Source organism: Peromyscus leucopus, chromosome 2 (genome assembly GCF_004664715.2).
Source record: "Peromyscus leucopus breed LL Stock chromosome 2, UCI_PerLeu_2.1, whole genome shotgun sequence".
NCBI lineage: Eukaryota > Metazoa > Chordata > Mammalia > Rodentia > Cricetidae > Peromyscus > Peromyscus leucopus.
Window position 1 is genome coordinate 18892265 of NC_051064.1, and position 19588 is coordinate 18911852.

The following is a 19588-nucleotide window of genomic DNA, read 5'->3' on the forward strand; positions in this document are numbered from 1 at the left end:
ACGTGGGTTCCAGGGATCAACTTGGGTCACCATGCCTGTCCTACATCACATGTACACTCACACGCAAATAAACATCAAAAAAATCTTAAGGAAAACTAACTCTTGGTAGCATCGCATGGGAACAAGTTTCAGTGGATGGATTTGGAGAAACATCAACATTTTTGCCCTTAAGCAGTATCCTGTTGCTTCCCACTGGACTATCGCCGTCACCCAAGACCCTTCAGCCTGTGTTCATCTGGATCACCGAGTTAGCTTGGACAATCACAACTCTAGGTAGGGAATGTCTTTCCGAAAGCCACAGTAGTACCTAGTAGTGAACACAGAGAAGGAGGGGCCAACCTAGTCTATGCTGAGTCAGCCGCTCGCGGACTTTTGATGTTCACCACCTCCCACCCTCAGCTCTGGACTGTCCATCCCAGCTGTTGACTGTTCACCCCAGCTCCCACCCTCAGCTCTGGACTGTCCACCCCAGCTCCCACCCTCAGCTCTGGACTGTCCACCCTAGCTCCCAGCCTCAGTTCTGGACTGTCTATCCCAGCTCCCACCCTCAGCTCTGGACTGTCCACCCCAGCTGTTGACTGTTCACCCCAGCTCCCACCCTCAGCTCTGGACTGTCCATCCCAGCTCCCACCCTCAGCTCTGGACTGTCCACCCCAGCTCCCACCCTCAGCTCTGGACTGTCCACCCCAGCTCCCACCCTCAGCTCTGGACTGTCCACCCCAGCTCCCACCCTCAGCTCTGGACTGTCCATCACCTTCTTGCTAAACAGGTCTACCACCTGCTCCCTGATGTCCCAGTGACTACTTCCTTCTGTACCGTCTCACCCCAATACTCAGTTCAGAGATGCTGAAACCTGCCTCTTCATCCACTACTACCTTCCTTAGAAATCAATTCTGCTTTTACAGTTTTTAATCACAAAAAATGATATTTGAGCTGATACATATAGTAATCGATTCAATGCATGTATATATATATGTATATATATAAACTTGTGCATAGCAAATACATAAAAGTGTCATTTGTCCATTTCAAAACTAAATAAAACTCAGCACTCTTTCCTCTACCTCCCTTTGACTGCCAGCCTCTCACTAGACTCTTCCATGCCTGGGTTTGCTTCTAACCACTGAGCTGACCAGGGTAGGGGATTACTGATGCTCCCGTCACCTGGAATGGTGCTTTGTATTCAGCAGACATTCTGCTTATGCTTAATTTTTTAAACCGAATGAAATGCCTGGTGTGGAAATGTCTTATCAGATTGTGAAGTCTTGTATGTGAAGGAAATGAGTAAAGAATGTCAGGGAGACTCTGACATGTGCTCCCTGACAGGGCTGGGAAGGAAGAAGACTTGTGCTAGAGATGCCTAGTCTGCATTCTCCCCGGTCCTGACCAGCTTGCAACCAGAGGAGCGATCTTTCTGGCCAGAAACCTGAGTCAAGCCCGTTTGTGATGTACAGGACACAGAATTGTCAATGCTGTTTAAGCTTGCTGAACACGGACTCTGAGAGCAAGGGGGTTCCTGTCCCAGATTCCAACATGTTTATTTCAAGTGTCCTCTAAGATTGTCGGAAATGAGCTGGCCTCCTTGACTCTGCAGCAAGGAGGGAGAAGGAGAGCAAAATAGCACAAGAGTAAAAACACTGTGTCCTTGAGAACAGCTAAGAACCAAACTATTCCCACCCAAGGTCATTACTGTTTGTCCCACGTTACAAAGATGCTTGCAGCAGGAAGAGAAGACAAGCCCATCTGTAGAGAGAATGCTCTGCCAGGACCTCCTGACGCATTCCCAGGGCGTTTCAGTGCTCTCGGGAGCCGAAGTTCCTCACTCCTCGTTCTGATGTATGGTGAATGCATGTGTATATGATTGTGTGTGTGTGTGTGTGTGTGTGTGTGTGTGTGTGTGTGTGTGTGGTAAGAGTTCAACATCAGGAGTCTCTTATTCTCCACATTATTTCAATGATGCAATTGTATGTGGTACATGTACATGAGTGTGTGTGTACACAGTGTCCATGTCCCTGCACATATACAAGGAAGCCAGGGCAGCACATTGGGTGCCTTTGCCTAATACTGTCTGCCTTACTGCCTTGGGCCAGAGTCTCTCACTGATCCAGAACTTGCTATTTGTGGCAGGCTGGCCAGCCAGTGCAGTCTCGGGATCTGCCTACCTCTTCCCCCAACGCTAGAGTTACAAGCACATGCAGCCATGTCCAGCTTTTTATGTGGGTGCTCAGAATTCAAACTCAGGTCTTTGTGCTTGCAGAGCAAGTGCCCTTACCCACTGAGCCACCTTCCTAGGCCCTCTACACTCTATTTTTCAAGACAGAGTCTCTCACTGAACCTAGAGCTCACTGACTTGGCAAGACCAGCTGGGCCAGCAAACCCCTGGATTGTCCCACCTCTGTCTCTCCAGTGACAGCGTTCTAAGTATGGGCACTTTATCTGACTTCTTACATGTGTGCACGCTGAGGCTCCAAACTCGGGTCCTCAGGCTTCTGCGGCAAGCACTTTACCAGCTGAGCCCTCTTCCCAGCCCCTACTGCTTTTCATGGGCACCTAACCCCTCCCAGGATTATGGCTTGAATATGAACCACCTGTCCCCAAAGGCTCACGTGCGGAAGGCCTGGCCCCCAGCTGGTGATGCTGTTGAGGGGATTGGGCTGTAAGGGTCTGAGCATCATCAGTAGACTAACTCAGGAAGTGGGGACTTACAGGAATGGGCCACTGGGCAAGTACCTCTAGAGTGTGTAGCTCACCTCTGGACCCTTCCTGCTGTCTCTGCTTCCTGCCACCACAGGCCAAGCAGCTTTCCTCCACCATGTCCTACTTGTCACAGGTCCAGAAAATGGAGCCAAGTACCACGGACTGAAACCGTGAGTCAAAATCCATTCTCCTGATGTCATTCACCCTCTACCCCCAGTAGTTGCTCATTATTGTGATTTGAATGTGAAATGCCACCCACAGGGTCATGTATCAGATACACGATGGCGGTCCTGTTCTGGAAGTGTATGGGAACTTCTAGAGGTAGAGCTCACTGGGTCACTAGAATGAGGCTTTGAGGTTTTATAGTCCGACCTCACTTCTGTCTTCTCTCCTCCGCTTATGGAGTGAAGTGATGTGACCAGCTGGTCTCTCACTTCTCCTGCCACGTCTTCCATACCCTGACGGGCGACATCCTCTCTGGCACTGTGAGCCAAAACAGACCCTTTCTGCCTTAAGTTGTATTTGTCACAGAAGCAGAAAATGAAACGAAAACTGTCACTGTGACGGAAAAGATGACTAACATGTCCAGCATGCCTTGAGCAACCCACAGCAAGGACATCATCCTAGGGACAGAAGAGGCAGTGGGGAGGTCAGGCTGTGCCACACGGTGAAGCCCCGCCTTCAAACATCTCACGGGCCAGGCTCATTGAGCAGATGTCTTAATGGTCACGAGGCCAGTACTGCCCCAAATCAGTACCTTTTCCACTCTGGGCGGAGGCAGAATCCATAAGGCCAACTCCCTGTGGAAGGAACAGAAGCACTGGCCACAGGTACAATTAAGGAGCCTGTGTTAAGGATGCCAGATGCAACTCATGGGTACTACACCCACCCACCTCCACAACTCAGCTCCCGGAGTCATAGATGATAAGAACTGCCAGCCTCCATGTTACTCCCTGAGGTTCAGCAGAGTCGGGAACAAAGGTCCACTGTGGGCGGCAGAAGTCAAGATGCCAAAGATCAAAGGCAGCCTTTACCTGGAATATGATCTGACCTGGTTCTTGACCTTCAAAAATGGAGAACGTCATGGGTTTCAGGGGACCGCTGAACTTCCCTTCTTGGCCATATCCACTTGCCTGTTAATAAAGAAAGAGAAGATGAGCACTTACTGTGAGTGCATGGGTGTCACTTATGGTTTTATTATTTGACTTTCCAGAAACAGTGTGTGGAGCAGAGGGTTCCATAATGGCTGAAAACAATGTAAACCGGGTCAGGGCGGAAAGTGGTCTGGTTTCGTTAAGGGGTTCCCTGTCAAAGTAGTCTGCCGTGAGCTTCGCGTTGCCTTTTCCCATTTAACCATGAAAGCTGCCAGCCCACGGGGAGAATTCAACTCCCATGGTACACAGGAGATTTCCAAAAATGAAGCCCGAGGTGAAACATGGGTGTGACAAGCAGGGACCTAATGCTGCAACCTAACTTAGCAAGTTTGCGGCCTCCCAGGAGCCACTCTGCCTCTCAATTGTACATGGCTGCACCTCCCATCCTTCTAACACTCTCTGAAAACATTTGGGACACATGCCCAGCATCCTGAAGTCTATAGTCGCCTCAAAGGCAGTCGGATTTGGGGGGGGACGGACTATGTGGATAGTTTAGCATAATGCTCACTCGGCCCATAGTCACACGGTAAATTCTAGTCAAACTGATCTGCAGTGTTAAAAGCCTAAAGCAAGCTCACAATTGACCAGCACTTTATGCTCATTTAAAAATAAAAAAGTCATGAAGTGTTTACTTCAGTGATCCCACATGGTTCTAAAGTCCAAAGACCTTAGACATCTAGGCAGCCTCCACAGCCACTGGAGTCCAGGCTGGGATGGCAAGGGAAGTGTAGAGTTGCTGAGCTGGTGTTCATGGGAGTCCCTCCTAAGCACATCTCATCCTAGCAATGACCCTACCTGCTGGGGAAGGATTGTGCAAAGAGTCCTGCTGAGACTGGGGAGCAGAAAAATTGTTTGCCCACAGAGTAAGATTTGAACCTGCAACTCTGGAACCAGCCGTCTCAACCCACAGGCATTACGGCCCACCAGGGGGTGAAGAAGTGATGGAAGGAAAGCCGGCTGTAGTGGGGGCGTGCCTGGAGGTGTGGCATCCCAACCCCTGGAGAATAAATATTTCACAGCCAATGGCTGCCATCACTACTGCCCATCACCGCAGCTCCTGAAGGGAGAGGGGGCAGAGCTGAGTGGGTGGAGAGGGACCCAGCCTTACACCCAAGACCAGAACTCAGTCTGGTCATTTTCAGGATGCAGGCATCTCCTCCTAATAGGCGCTCTCTGGGCCTCCATCGTGTGGTGGTGTGGGCTGGGTTAAGTTAGGGTCAGACACACTAATGGTAAGTTTTGAAGGGAAGACGATTTGTTGCCCCGTCTTCGGAGAGAACAGGTCGGTGCTTGCCACCAAGCTACTTCCTCCTGGGAACAACCCAAACAGTGCCCAAGGGACAGGGAGAGGTCCTAAACTGCATCTCAGCCACCCAATCTTGACTAGTTGACCCTACTCGTCTGATAAAAGACAGCGGCAAACAGAAACAGAGAGCTTGAATTGTGGTCGCCTCGCCCCTCCGTGTGGCAGTGCCTCCGGTGAGCTGCCCTGAGCCCCCGCCAGCCTCTTTGCTGCCTCCCACCACAGAGGTAGGAGAGTCAAGGGTTCCCTCCCAGGCTCCCTTGCAGATGGAGGCTGAGCCCCAAACTTCTTGTTCCCGACAGGAGTGGGGAGGTGGGGAGGGAGATGAAGAGGCGCGTGTCTCCTGGTGGGAAAAGACAGGCATGGCTGGCATTTTACCCTTCCCTGTGGTTCTCTGAAGGGCAATTGGGTTTGTATCGGCAACTGGAGCCATCACCCTGAGCTGTGAGGAGACAAATGAGCTAAAACGATAGCAGAGAAAAGCACTTCCACCTCTGATATACCATGCTATGGTTGACTCTGCGCTGAACTCATCGCTTGGACTTCCTGTTATCTGTGCGAAATAACACTCCATTTACTTAAGCTGATCCAAAGCCCAGTTTCCTGTTATTTGCAGCTGAAAGTATTTCTAACTTCCACAATAATTTTCTAGACTTTTGGCCGCCTCCTCTCGGAGCGTCCTTCCTTTGGGAACCTTCCCTTCCTTCTCTTCACATCTTCTCCAGCTCATTACTCATGAAAGGGGAGGAGGGAGAACTGGCCTAGGCATCCGTCCGGTGTCACTACGGTGGGTCTGAGACGAGGGCAGAGTCCACCAGTGAGCTCCGAGGCTCGGCTCTGAGACCACCCACCCACCCAGCAAGCAGCCTTGCAATTGCCCACACCAGTGGAAACTTCCTTAGCCCACAGGCCTCACAAGCAAGGCTTCACTTTGCACAAACAGGCAAGCCAGCACACTACAGGAAAGGAGAGGCAGTTCCAAGGTTCAAAGTTGCATCCTCGTATCGGGGCAGCAAATCTGCCTTCCCTCCCATTAATATGACTATTGGGGCTATAAAGATTTCAGAATGAATGTGTGCAATGTGAGTCACCAAACCACACCGCTGGGGCTGAGATGAATGGCACGGTAGAGCGGCAAAAAGACAGGACAACTCTCATCCAGAAAGAGAAAAGAAGTCACCTTCTCAGACACCATTAGCAAAGTCCTACAGCCAAGTCTTCATTCTCTCTTAAATCTCGATGCTGCTTCTGAATTCACAGTCACATCATTCATTTCTACCCCATCTCCTAGCTCTGTGCTGGGTGCTGAGGCTGCAAGGCCTGCTAAAATGACCTCCTTCATCATGGAGGTCAGGGTCCATGTGGTTATAGGTGCCAGACATTTGAAATGCCGTGATACTCACGGCTCTTGTCTATTCAGTGCCTAGGCTGTGCTACTCCTTAATCCAAAAGGACAAAAACCCATCCCAAAGGACAGAAAACAGAGTTACGGCCTAAAGCAACTCAGTCAGTCCATTTCCTATTGTGGGCAAGTGGCAGCCACAGATTTGAACCTGGCTCAGACTTTACTGTTTCCCTATGATAACATAGGTAGAAAAGGATGTCTGAGAAGCTGGGAAGAACAAGGGTCAGCTAAGGATGTGTGGTGTGGTCCTCATTCAGCTCCCAGGCTGTGATTTCTCCTAGAACTGAGCAGCAGTCCCCAACTCAGTCTTGAACGAGGGTTTGGAAGGCTTGGTTTGCTTCTGTTTCACAAAAAAATTAGGCATGGGGGAGTGATCAAAAGACATTATGTATTTGTGCTAAAATGTACATATGCATTATGTGTAATGTATGTGGATAAAATCATTAAAAAAAATTTAAACTCTACGGGCCCAAGGAAGCTTTTGGGGCTTTTTGGTGTACTGCTTTGAGGTACCAGAAAAAAAGAAGCAGGATTTTAGGTGCAGAGATCTAAACACTTCCTTTTATGGAAAATAAGCAACAATACTCCTAAAATCTTGCTTCATAAGACAGTGAAACTTGGTCTTCTGCACTTCAGAAGCCGTGTGAGCAAAGCAGGGCGGGTACCCCGCTGTCTACCCAAGCTCAACATCTGGGGCCCAGTTTCCTGTCCATTCCACGCTCAAAGCCCATCAGCCAATACAACAGAAGACAGTGCCTGAAGACAAATGTAACTAAGAACCTCCGAGCCGTTACGAAAATAACAATACAGAGTACAGAAAGGTAAAAACAGGGAAGAATTGTCTCCTGGTGTGCTTTTGTGGCTGGTTTTCATGATTACTTTAAAGTTAAGATTAAGTGATAAAGAATAGGCACACCGCCACAATGCCTCTCTTCAGCCAGAGGCCGCAGGTGGAGGGTGGGTAGAGTGTAAACCCAAGGCTGCCGCTCAGTGCTCTAACTCCTGTCTGTGTCCAAGGGCCTGGGTTTGGGCCCAGTCTCATAAAAATAAACAAATAAAGCTACAAACGTCGAGCTAAGCCTGGCCCGTTACATGGTTTACTGCCTTCTAAAACACGTGTCTCCTTCAACTGATGGGTAACACGGGTATGGTAGTCACTTCAATGGCTACATCACATGAGAACATAGCACATCCATTCTATACAATGACTTAATTTTGATAGGCTACCTTTAAAAAAAGGGGGTGATAACCATTCTTTCCATGGCATGGAGTAGAAGGATCAGAACACATCCCACAAACTCCCTCTGCGCTTACCAAATAAAGTGTGAGGAGACACAGGCAGGGAAGCAGGGCGGAGGCCATCTTGCTATCTTCACTTGGACTCCTGGGAGGGAACCAGAGATAAAGGGTATTTAGTCACCAGACTGTCAAGTCACGTCTTTCCAACAGTCAGAATCTTTGGATGACATCCTGTCACAAACCTAGCAAAATAGGGTCCTTAGAGGCCAGCTTTCTCCTGTGTGGAATGGCCAGTCTTCCAGAAGCTTCTCATCCCCATCTCTGGCAGTGCAACAGTCAATGTTTCCAAATGACTCTGTAACTTCACTTCTGTAATTGCCTCATTTCCCCTGAGAATCCGAAGTCGTGGGCATAACATACCTCCTTCACTCAGTTTTGCTCTGCGTTTTGTTTGTTTTGTATGATTTTTATTCGTTCCCATAGATGAGGAGCTGCTCTGTGGCAGATGCCAGGAGAGCTAGGTCAGAGAATTTTCATAGTTCAAAGCTGCAAAATGCATGAGATTCCTCAAGTGCAAGGAAGCCAGAACCGTCTACAACCCTCGGAGACCTCGCCAGCTGCCTCCTTGGTCTTCTGGATATTATTACAGCCTGTGCTTTTGATTGCCCCAAAAGAACTCATACCATTTTCCCAGCCCGCCTTAAAGCTTCACATTTAACAGAAATTTTAACTTTCATCCTGACATGTGTCATGACTAACTGATTCCAGTATATAAATAAAATTCCCCCTTGGCCTGCTAGGGAGCATGGCTGCCTATTATAATACCGGACTGCCAAAGTCAAAATAAATAAAATTTAAAAGAACAAACAAGGAACCAAAGCATGTATTCATTTCACTAAAATTCCAAGCCAGTTTATTATTATACCTGGGGATTATGAATGATGCCAGGTTAGTTCATCCTTTCGTTTGTTACAGGTTTTCTACATTGAATATGTATTACTAATATCAATAGCATAGAAAAGTGATGAAAACTTCAATCATTACAAAACGTGTAAATACCCTTCAGAAGAGGAACATGTTATCCCACTTTAGCCTCACAAAAGTCCTGGGAGATGAAAACATGTGTCGTCACCTTCAGACCTGCTGGTGGCAAGTCCTTAAAGCTGGCATGGAGCGGGGCAGACACTGGCACAGGGCCAAGCCGCCCAGGATGCAGCCCGCCCTATTTCAACCATAAGCAAACAGTTTCACTGCTCTGTACCCCAGTTTCCTCATGTGGAAAATACCTAGTGATTACATAATCATAGGCATGAAGTAAGGAATAGTAAGGAATTGTTGCTGGAATGTGATGGATGGGGAAATTGGACTCGAAGTTGAGCAATTTGCCTGAAGCCCCTTAGCTGAGAAATGGCATGGGCGGACATCTCACAAGGAAGGTGAACTCCAAACTCCAAAACCTCTTTCCATCCCTTCTTTTACGTCTATGTGATTGATGTGACAGCAACAAAGACACACATGTAGTCACATAAATGTACAGTTCTCACATACCATCTAAATTAAATAACCCATTCTAAAGTTTCCATGACTATTTTAAGAAAAAGCTAGAATTAAAGTCCTTCTAGACTCTTAGATTCATTAATTCCTTGACTGTTTAAAATTTAGTTTTTGTAACAGAATAAATTTGGTAGACATGCCAAATATTTTAAATTAAATTCATTATAATTAAATATGAACAAGTCATGTTTTTTAACTATTGAGGACTGCTTATTTGATTTGGGAAATCAATGAAACAAATTATGAGTCTTCCATATTCTAGAATAGTATGAATAGAAATACAAGCAGTCCATATATCCACAAATTCCTAATTTGCAGATTCAAGTAGCCACAGATAAAAAAAAACATATTGGAGACGGACAGGGGGCATGTGTCAGCATTAAACATATAAGAAAGTTGTTTATCATTCCCATCATTCCCAAAACAAGACAAGATGATAATTATTCCGATAGCATTTTTAATGAATGAGGCATTCAGCCTGGTGAAACATCCCAGAAGGAAAGTGTGGTACTGAAAAATAAGATTGCCATGAGTGGGTGACTAGAAATCATTATGTCAAGCCAAGTACAGCAGACTTGGAAGACAAATGCTGCATGTTTTCTCTTACATGCAAAAACCTAGCCTTAAATGCTGTGGCGGTGCATTCCTTTAAATCCAGCACTCGGGAGGCAGAGGCAGACGGATCTCTGTGAGTTTGAGGCTAGCCTAGTCTTCTGAGAGAGTTCCAGGACAGACTCCAAAACTACACAAAGAAACTCTGTCTCAAAACAACAAACAAACAGTCTATGTATATGTGCTCGTGTATTTGTGTTTGAAATTAGAAGTCATGAGATTAGGAAGGCAGTTGTAAAAGGGAAGGGAGAGATTTTAAGGGGTGTGGGCAATAGAGCAAAGGGACACAGTCAACAAGACTGACAGGAAAACAGCTGGAGTAGCCTTAAAAGTTAATTTTTTTCAATTAAAACCAATTATGCATTTAGGTAACATTAGGCTGGTTTGGAGTGTATGGGAGGAGGTGGGTGGTTACACATAACATCACTCCCTTTACCTAAGGACCTGGATCTGGTAGGTGTAGATGCCCTAGATACCAAAGGGACCCTCGTGGCTACTGAGGGATGTGTGTTCTTAAGCTTTACTACCTTTTTAACATGAACAAAAGCCACACGACCAGTTATCAACCTCCGGTTTCTTGATACCAGGAAAACAACAGTGCTGAGGCATTGGGCCTTAGTTCTCAAATTCCTCCTGATCAGGGATCCCCACAAGCTCACCAGCTCGCCCGGGCTTATCTACCGCTCCCTCCCCACGCCCTGGCCACTGTGCACTTTGCCCAGATCACTAGATCGGTGCCCTGCACTCGCTGCTCTCCCACCTGCCACAAGCCCAGGGCATAGACAAAGAACAGCAGGAATTTGCTTAACAAAGCCTGGTTGTGAGCTCCTTTCTCACACTTTTCTCACACTTCTTCTGCTTCTCACCATCAGCAGGGTGAAGTTCTAGCTCACTCATTTACTTAGAGATGTTGAGTCAGACTTCTTAAATGTTCCTTAGGATACTAGGAACTGGGCTCCCAAAACAAGAAGCTGGGCCCTGCTCCTCCTTCCTTCAGGAAATTATCCTTGACTCCTGGCAGAGGCCTCTTCCTTTCGAATTTCCTACTCTCATTATTTATCATTTATTGATTGATTGATTTATCTATCCTTTAGTTATTGGTGTTACTGCCTCTACTAAAAAAATAAAATTCAGTGGAGCAGAGATCTTTTTTAACCTCCCAGAGTGCTTCATACCATAACTCACATATATTAAGATCTCAACAGATGTTTGTTAAATTCTATAACATCCATCATTGTCTAACATGGAAAGCCTATTAATTTGTTCTCATCTCTAAGCTTTCAGAATAAATATTACTCTCATAAAAATAACTATTCACTAATTTGAGATTTAAAGCCTAATCTTAATGCATAGTACAGCAATTCATTTTTTTTATTGATGAAAGGGGTTATTTCTCTTTTAAATGCAATAAGATTTTTGCTCCAATAAATGGTTGAGAAACAGTTAGAATATATCCTCTTTCACTTAACTGATTTTTTTGGGGGGGGACTCTTGAATTTTGCAAAGAAATACAAGTTGGATGAGAGAAAAATCATTAATAAATATTAATTTTGTTATTTTATTGATAAGTAATAATTAAATAAAAACATGAATAAAATGAATGTCTCATCATTGCCAGGGTGTTCAGACAGGTAGTGATGAAAAGACACCTATTCATCATTTGCATATAGTATTACCACTCACAGGACGGTTTCCTGCGGGAAATAGAAATGACCACTTGCCCTGTCTTTGGAAAGGCGTCATGGCATATCTGAGGACAATCCTCCACACCACGAAGTTGTAAGAACTGTGAACTCTAGAGACTGATTGGTTTGGGGCCAGGCTTCTGCCCTGACTTATGGCCCTGGTCACTCATCTTAAAGCAAAAGGCAGTGAGAGTATCCACCTTTGAGAATGCTGGGAGTCAAGGGTTAATGCTGGGACAGGGTGTGACATCCTGCCATCTGCACTTCTCCGCCAGCACTTGAAACACCACTGGCCCAGACATCTCCTCTCACAGCCCACTTCCTGACAGGCCCACTCCTCAAGCAACGGTTGCCAAGCAGCCTCCAAATAGGCAAATGGAACGGCAAGTTGAAGCCTTTCCCCAAATGACTCAGAGCAAACTACACCAATGCTAGAATTATGTCTAAGAACTTTGTTCTCTCAGACGGGTCTTGATTTTACTTCCTCTTTGCGGAGCATGACTCACTAGGTGAATATCAGACCCTGACAGGAAACCACTGAAGCTGTCTAAAGCCACTGACACCCACATCATAGGACAACTCAGAGGGAGATATCACCTGGACAAAGCTTAGCTGACTTTTCCATAACTCAGTGGCGTCTCCTCTGAAGGGCTGACCCAGCCATCTGCTTGGAAATTTTGCTGTTGTCAGGGTCTCCCTCAGGTGCAAAGACCAAGTCAGACAGTTGCTATGGTGACTATCTGAAGGTCTAGCGTACCTGCAGTAACAAAGATCAAAGGCTCTGGGCTCGTAATGAGTTTCGAACAGAAGACCTCAGTCACCTCCCCCAGCAGGTGGCTTATCAGGGCTTGACCTTGAATGTGGACCTCTCTCAGGGAGGTGCCTTCCCAGAGTCCACCATAGCCCGGAAGCCACAGACATCCCTGCAGACTGTGTAGGATCACAACAAGCCACATGGTGCTGAGACTTTCCTATGAATTATCTTATGATTTTTTTTCCTGAGGAACCCTATGAAGCAGATACCACATGCATTGAAGATGAAAACATCAAACAGCAAAAGTCTGAGAGATTAAGAGACTTGGCCGAGGTCACACTGCCAGGATCCCTTCCAGGCTGTCTACCCTGAAAGCATCACTTCCACCCATTATATACACTTCCACACGTTTGAAAAGATTTGCTTGTGCTTTATGTCTGCTCCTCCTCTTCCTGCGCTGACGTGACTCGCCTGCCCTAACGCGTACACCTCACACCATGCCAAGGCCAAAGCTGTGTCAGTCTGAGAGATTTTGCTCTCGTATAGAATGTATTTTTTTTTTTATTGTTCTTTCCTCACATCCCCTCTGAGCCTCACCCCGGAGCCTCCCAATCTTTAACCAAGCCCCAGTGGGATTGGTGGAATAATGTGTCTTCCTCCCAAGTTCATATGTCAGAGTGCTAACTCCCAACTTCCTCAACATGTCACCTCATTTCAGATTCTTCATAGAAAACGGAGTTAAACCAGGCGGTGGTGGTGCACGCCTTTAATCCCAGTACTCGGGAGGCAGAGGTAGACGGATCTCTGTGAGTTCGAGACCAGTCTGGGCTACAGAGTGAGTTCCAGGAAAGGCGCAAAGCTACAGAGAAAAATCCTGTCTCAAACAACCAAGAAAGAAAGAAAGAAAGAAAGAAAGAAAGAAAGAAAGAAAGAAAGAAAGAAAGGAGGGAGGGAGGGAGGGAGGGAGGGAGGGAGGGAGGGAGGGAGGGAAGGAAGGAAGGAAGGAAGGAAGGAAGGAAGGAAGGAAGGAAGGAAGGAAGGAAGGAAGGAAGAGAGAAAACTGAGTTAAAATGAGGACATCAGGATGGGCCTTAACCCAAGATGGCTGCTATCCCTATAAAAACGGGAAATTGGAACACAGATTCATAAACAAGAAAGAAGACCTCTTGAACATAAAGGCAGCCATCTGTAGGAGAGCCTGGAACAGAATTTCCTCCATGGACCTCAGAAGGAACCCTGCAGACACCTAGGTCTTAGACATGAGCTCCAGAACCATGAGATGGTGAATTCTGCTTCAGCCACTCATTCTTGACCTTTATTGAACACGGTGCTGCCATCCTATGACAGAGGTGGCCTCCAAGGAGACTTCTCAGTGCTAATATGTTATCACACATCTCAGGGCATCCCCAAGGTGACATTGGAAGCACAAGTCTGAGCACGTCTCCTGCTGGTCTCTAATGCTTCTCAAAGGCTCTCCACCAGCTGAAGACACTCTCTCCACTTCTCTACTTCTCTGCATAATTACAGGGACTTTCTAGGTCTCTGATTTCCAAACCTACAGAAACTCAACATGCGAACACTGATACACACACACACACACACACACACACACACACACACACACACACACACACACCTGGTGAAAAGCTAAGTGCGAGGCAAATCCTAAATAAGGTCGATCATCTGTGGTCCTTTTCATTTGGGTTTTTGAGGGAAGAGAGTGACACCAATGAGCTCTGAAGTAACTCATCCAACACTGAGGAATGAGCCATGCAAAAAGCAAGGAAGGTGTGGGAGAAGGACACCGGATTCGTTTATCACAGGGCGGTGTGGGCAGGAAAGGATGTGACTGGACTCGTGCGCCTCCACAACCGAGCAGCGCCGAGAGCCCGTGTGTCATTTGTTTTACAGCCGCGTTGTATATTGCTAAGAGCAGCATAAATGTAAGGCAAGGCCAGATATGAATAAAGATCAGATTAAAAGCTGGCTTACACTATTGTTCACCAAGCCATGCCGAGGTCGCCCAAGCCCATCTTCCTGCTCTGGCTCACAAATCACTGGCACCAATTACATCGCTTAAGTAGGAGCTGACCAATTTGCACTCTTGACAAATTAGAGACCCAATTAAAGCAATTCTTAATAAGCTAGAAACAAGCACCCAGGCATAAAATGAGGTCTGCTGACTAATGACTCCTGAGGTGGGAAGCGGCAGTGTGGTCTGCTTAGAGCTGAAGGAAAAGAAAAGAAGGAAAGGGAAGGGGCGCAGACACCCCCACATCTACCCCAGACCCCATTAAAAAACCAAGCTGTTTGGTCTCACTAAGCCTCACAGTGTGGATAAGCTGTTCTCTGAATATGAGAATCTGGACTTAGGTATCCAAAATTGGAGGCATGTAATACATGAATTCACAAGAGGACAGATAGTTCCCCTGGAGAAGTTAAAATAATTTAAATTTACATGATTAATTATAATAGAATTACTAATGTAATTACCTTTGTTAGATAAATAACAGAGCTCTCAGGAATATTTTGAGGAACATTTTCATGGTCTCCTAGTTGGCTTTCTTTCCACCTAGCATGCCCACAAACTAGACAAGGATCGGGCCAGCTGTGAAGAAAAAAAGGCTCTCCACTCCAAGTCTCCCAAGACACACTAGCTGTGGAGGCTTGAGGGAGAAACCCGAAGTTAAGGGAACACTTGATCCCAAGCTGCTCACTATTTGGGGAGACGGTACAGCCTTAATAGAGGAAGTGAATCATTCAGGGGGAGCCTTGAGGTTCACAGCCGTTTCCTGCTTTCCAGCTGACTCTTTGCTTCATATTGCAGTTGAAGATGTGATCTTTCTGATCCTTGCTCCTGCTGCCATGCCTACCTACTGCCTGTTGCCAAGTCCCACCTACCCATCTCATTATGGACTCACTCTCTCTGAAACCATAAACCCAAATAAACACTTCCTTCTAAGCTGTCTTGATATTTTACCACAGCAACAGAAATGTAACTATTGGAGAAAGCATCTAATACTCTAGCCCCCAGGAAAGGTGTCCCAAGTCATCAGAGGGATGAGGACTTTGATGTGGGCATAACAATATACTTTTCACCTATCTTACTCCAGGAGACAGGATTTAGCCCTGTATTCCCTGATGTGAGCAGGTTACAGCCCAGGTTCCCTGGGAGGGGGTGCAGAAAGACTCCATACATAGTAGGCCACTACAATGAGGGTCATCTCTGACCTAAAGACAGAGGTAGGGATTGCTATATCTCATAAAAGATGGCTTGATTTTTTTTTATGAAGGTTTCTTTTGTGGTAAGCAGCATTTCTTCGTGTGGATAAAGCCTAAGATTACACATGTTGGCCTCCAAAACTCAATAGGAGTTCATCTAAATTCCATTCTATACCACAGGATGGAGACATTGGAGGATGTAAAAAAAAAGTCACCGTTTGCTATTGTACTAGTTAATTTGCAAAATGACCTTGAGACAAGTACAACATACATATATAGGCAAGCAAACAGGTAGTCATGCTCACGTGCAGGAGGCTGACAGTCTCCCTTTGGTAGTTAATCTTAACTGATGACTATGCAGAAGAGAGGAATCAAAAGTGAATTTAACTTCATTCTGCCTAATGAAGGGTATCTAACCCTAAAAGCTTTATAATGACTTGAGTGTCTTTTAAAGCTTGCGTTTACAAACTTTTGCTAAAGCTAAGCACTTTGGAAAATCTATTTGTTTAAATACAACAACCCTGTGATATGGGTCCCACTATCATACAAGGCAGTTAACTAAACTCAGAGAAGTTGAGGAAAGGTTTTATTGACTGAATGCGGAGATAGGGGAAGGAACCATTAACTAAGCAGCATGCATGAGAGAAAGATGCTCATCTTTAAACATCTTCCAGGACAGAGATCAGGCATTCTGATTTTCCAACTCAAGAGCTGCCTGCAACACTTGCCTACCTGCATGTGGCCCTGGAGTTAATCCCTAGCATCAGAGAAAAAAAAAAACATACCTACAAGTCATAATCTTTGAAATATGGTAAGAAATTATTGAATCTGAATAGCTTGGATAAAATTCAAATTGTCATCATTACAGAATACTTTGAAGAAAAATTAAGGTTTTCTTTCACCACCCATGCCACTACCAAGCATAGATTAATCTGTTACATATGGCTTACACAAAAGTATCTGTTGTAATATAATTAATAATTGCATTAAGTTAACATATGTCAAAGTGAAGTAAATGTTCCTGTTTGTTCTCACAACTTACAAATGGCAGATGGATCTGCCCCCAAGAAAATTGTCTACTTCTTTCCTTGTTTACTGCGAGGGTAGTCACTCAGTGAATGTTGACTTCTTTTCCAGGAGAAAGTCCGGGTAACTGAGCCAGGTCAAGCTGAGGTGGGCAGGCCACAGAAAGACTAAACCCATTCTAAATTAAACACCAGAGATTTCTGAATGAACACAATTTTATGCCAACAAATAAACAAATGTTTCCACTCCTATGTGCATGTTTATTTGTGGACCTTGTGAGAAAGAAACAACACAATGCTCAGCATCTCTTCCCAGACTCACCTCTCTAGACATGGAAGTGGATCATGTTTTCTTTCTAGATCCTTCCTTTGACAGTAGAACATGGGTTCTTAGCATAGGGGTGTGTGTGTGTGTGTGTGTGTGTGTGTGTGTGTGTGTGTGTGTGTGATCTTTCTAGAAGGTTGTGGTGTTACACGCCTATCATCCCAGCATGCAGGAGAACCACAAACTGCACTAAATAGCAGTGCCCATCTAGAAAGACTCTTTCCTGTGCATCATTGGGCTTGTCTTGTATTCCCTACAGAGCAAACAGCAACACCTCAGCCCTACCTGGCTCAGTCACCTGCTTTCTCCGGGAAAAGAAGTCAACATTCATGGAGGGTCTACCCTTGCAGTAAACACTTTATCTGTGCGTGTGCTCCTCATGGTCCCCCATTTAGGCAGGTTATCTGTTATCTAAATGGAAAAGATTAGGGTTCAGAGGGCGTAAGTGCTCTGCCTCATGTACTCTAGCCAGTCACAGATGAAACTGGCCCAACCCAACTGACTAACCCCGGAGACTCATGAAGTATATGCCCCACAGTCAACTGAAGACTCTCAGGAAAAGGATTCCTCTTACTTCTTTAGAAAACCTCAACGGTGCCCTTCTCCTTGTCATCTGAATGTATGCTCTCTTCTCTTAAACAAACCCTGCTTGAACTTGCATTCTTATAGAAAAATAAAGAGAGAAAAGTATCAGAGAAGGCATTTCCGAACAGTCTGCTTGGCTTGGCGCAGCCTACTACAGGGAGCCTCTGCTTCATCCCTACAAAGTCATCTGTAATCAAGAGACACAGGCAAAGACCACAACTACAAAGATTCCAAGTGACATATGACATCTTAAGAATCCCTCATAAGCAAACAGCTCATCAGCCATGAGGGAAACCAGAAGGTTACACACACACACACACACACACACACACACACACGCACACACACACACACACTAGCCTCCCTTTCCAGACTGAGAGGCAGGACTAGTTCTCTCTCTTTAATTCTTATTCTAGTATTTTCTTTAAAAGTCTCCGTTCTCCTCTGTGCCACCCCTTCCCACCATGTCCCAGTTAGTCCTAAGAATCAGACACTGGATTCGTCTTCTCTGAAAAGTAGACAGAACACTCTTTAAAGACATCTGAGAGATGTTCAGTTTATAAGAATAAGATTCTAACTCCAATTTCTACAACGGAGTTCTAGAGTGTCGTCAACCCAGTTGTAGATGCTAATTACAAATAACAGCTGTTAATATTCATTTACACTTCAGAGAACCCAATATTTCCTTTAATTCCACTCAAAGCTCAGTTCAACCAAAGCCACTTCATCCAGTGAATGTCTGAAATACAGACTCATGAGACGGAACTGTTAGAGAAAGAATCTATGTCCTCCCCAAAAGCTAACGACACCAGGAAAAGGTGCCTTTTCCGGCAATACTGCACACTGCACCTTGAAGAATACATTTATCCAGTCCTTCTTCAGTCCCCCACACCTGCAACCCCACCACCTAAAACTGAAGTGTTGTTACTGAACCAATGGTGAGGACAATCCACCCTTACCTTTCTGCAAGTAAGAAAACACTGCTTAGAATTTGTCGTCTTCCATTCAGCTGTGGAGACACCTGCTGCAGCTAGAGAACCCCAGAGACACTTCCTCTACCTGCTCTCTTCCTCTAGCCTCTCCCTTCACCTCCAGTGAAAGAGTCAAACATTAACCACTAACATTTTTATTGATCCCGGAGAGCCACTGGGTACCATAAAAGGTACATTCAATCCAGGAAAGAAGTTGCTTTATATGCCAAAGAGTTCCTTTCATACTGAGCATGCTTTCAAACTGGTTGCTGGGTTGTTATTGTTGTCTAATATATGAGCAAATTAGAAGTTAAGAAGTTGGAATGATGAAGTTGGCTGTGTATCCAGCTATCTCTGGAGTGTGCTCCTTGTGGCATCCCAGAGAGTTGTTTACATTTTCCGCCAACACTGAGTGCAGTGTCTGCAAAGGAGACCCTGTCAACAAGTACTTGTATAAGTTCCATGCAAATAGAAAAGACAAGGCACCAAGTCTGGTGACAAGGCAGTCCACTGACAGCCACTGGCAAGAGAGCCTGGAGATGACCCAGATGGCATGCTAAAAGACACAGGGCTGTAGGCTTCTGAAGCCAAGGGTTCCATTCAAAGACTATGTGAGACAACTAAAACTTCCCCAAAACACAAACCAACCCCACACACAATTCAGGGAGTGGGCTTCCCTGAGATAATTCCAATCTTACCAAGTATTCCAGGCAAAATGCTATAGAATAGCATTTTTTAAAAGCTAATGCTATCTAGGTCTTAAGTCAAGGCTTCATTCTGACTGATGGCTAATTCCCACACTTCAGTGGCACTGGGAAGCCATCCTGAAAATGTGAAGCCATGACAGTCAGAGGTCCCATATGTCAAACTTTGCCCTGTTTCTGCGGACCTTCTGAAGCCACCATTGTCTTTTCCCTCCATTGCTGGGTTCAGGACCCTGAAAGATCAGGCCTGCTCTTGATGGAAGCCCCCTCCCTCCAAGATCTCTGGAGCAGCTTTCCTGAGTCCTCCAAACCACCGATGGAAAGACCCTACATACTGGGTATCCCAAAAGTGA

At 45.7% G+C, this 19588-nt stretch overlaps 1 protein-coding gene across 1 annotated transcript in view; it reads right to left on the reverse strand.

Annotated features, from left to right (window-relative positions):
- The window catches only part of Cdh17 (cadherin 17), a 69309-nt gene extending 50665 nt beyond the window's left edge, over positions 1-18644 (reverse strand). The window contains exons 1-3 of the mRNA XM_028871638.2: positions 18520-18644; positions 7874-7943; positions 3732-3830 (exon numbers count right to left, since the gene is read on the reverse strand). Of these exons, the coding sequence (XP_028727471.1) occupies positions 3732-3830; positions 7874-7921 (147 nt within the window). The 5' untranslated portion in view covers positions 7922-7943; positions 18520-18644. The remainder of the gene's footprint in view (positions 1-3731; positions 3831-7873; positions 7944-18519) is intronic.
- Between the last annotated feature and the right edge of the window lie 944 nt (positions 18645-19588).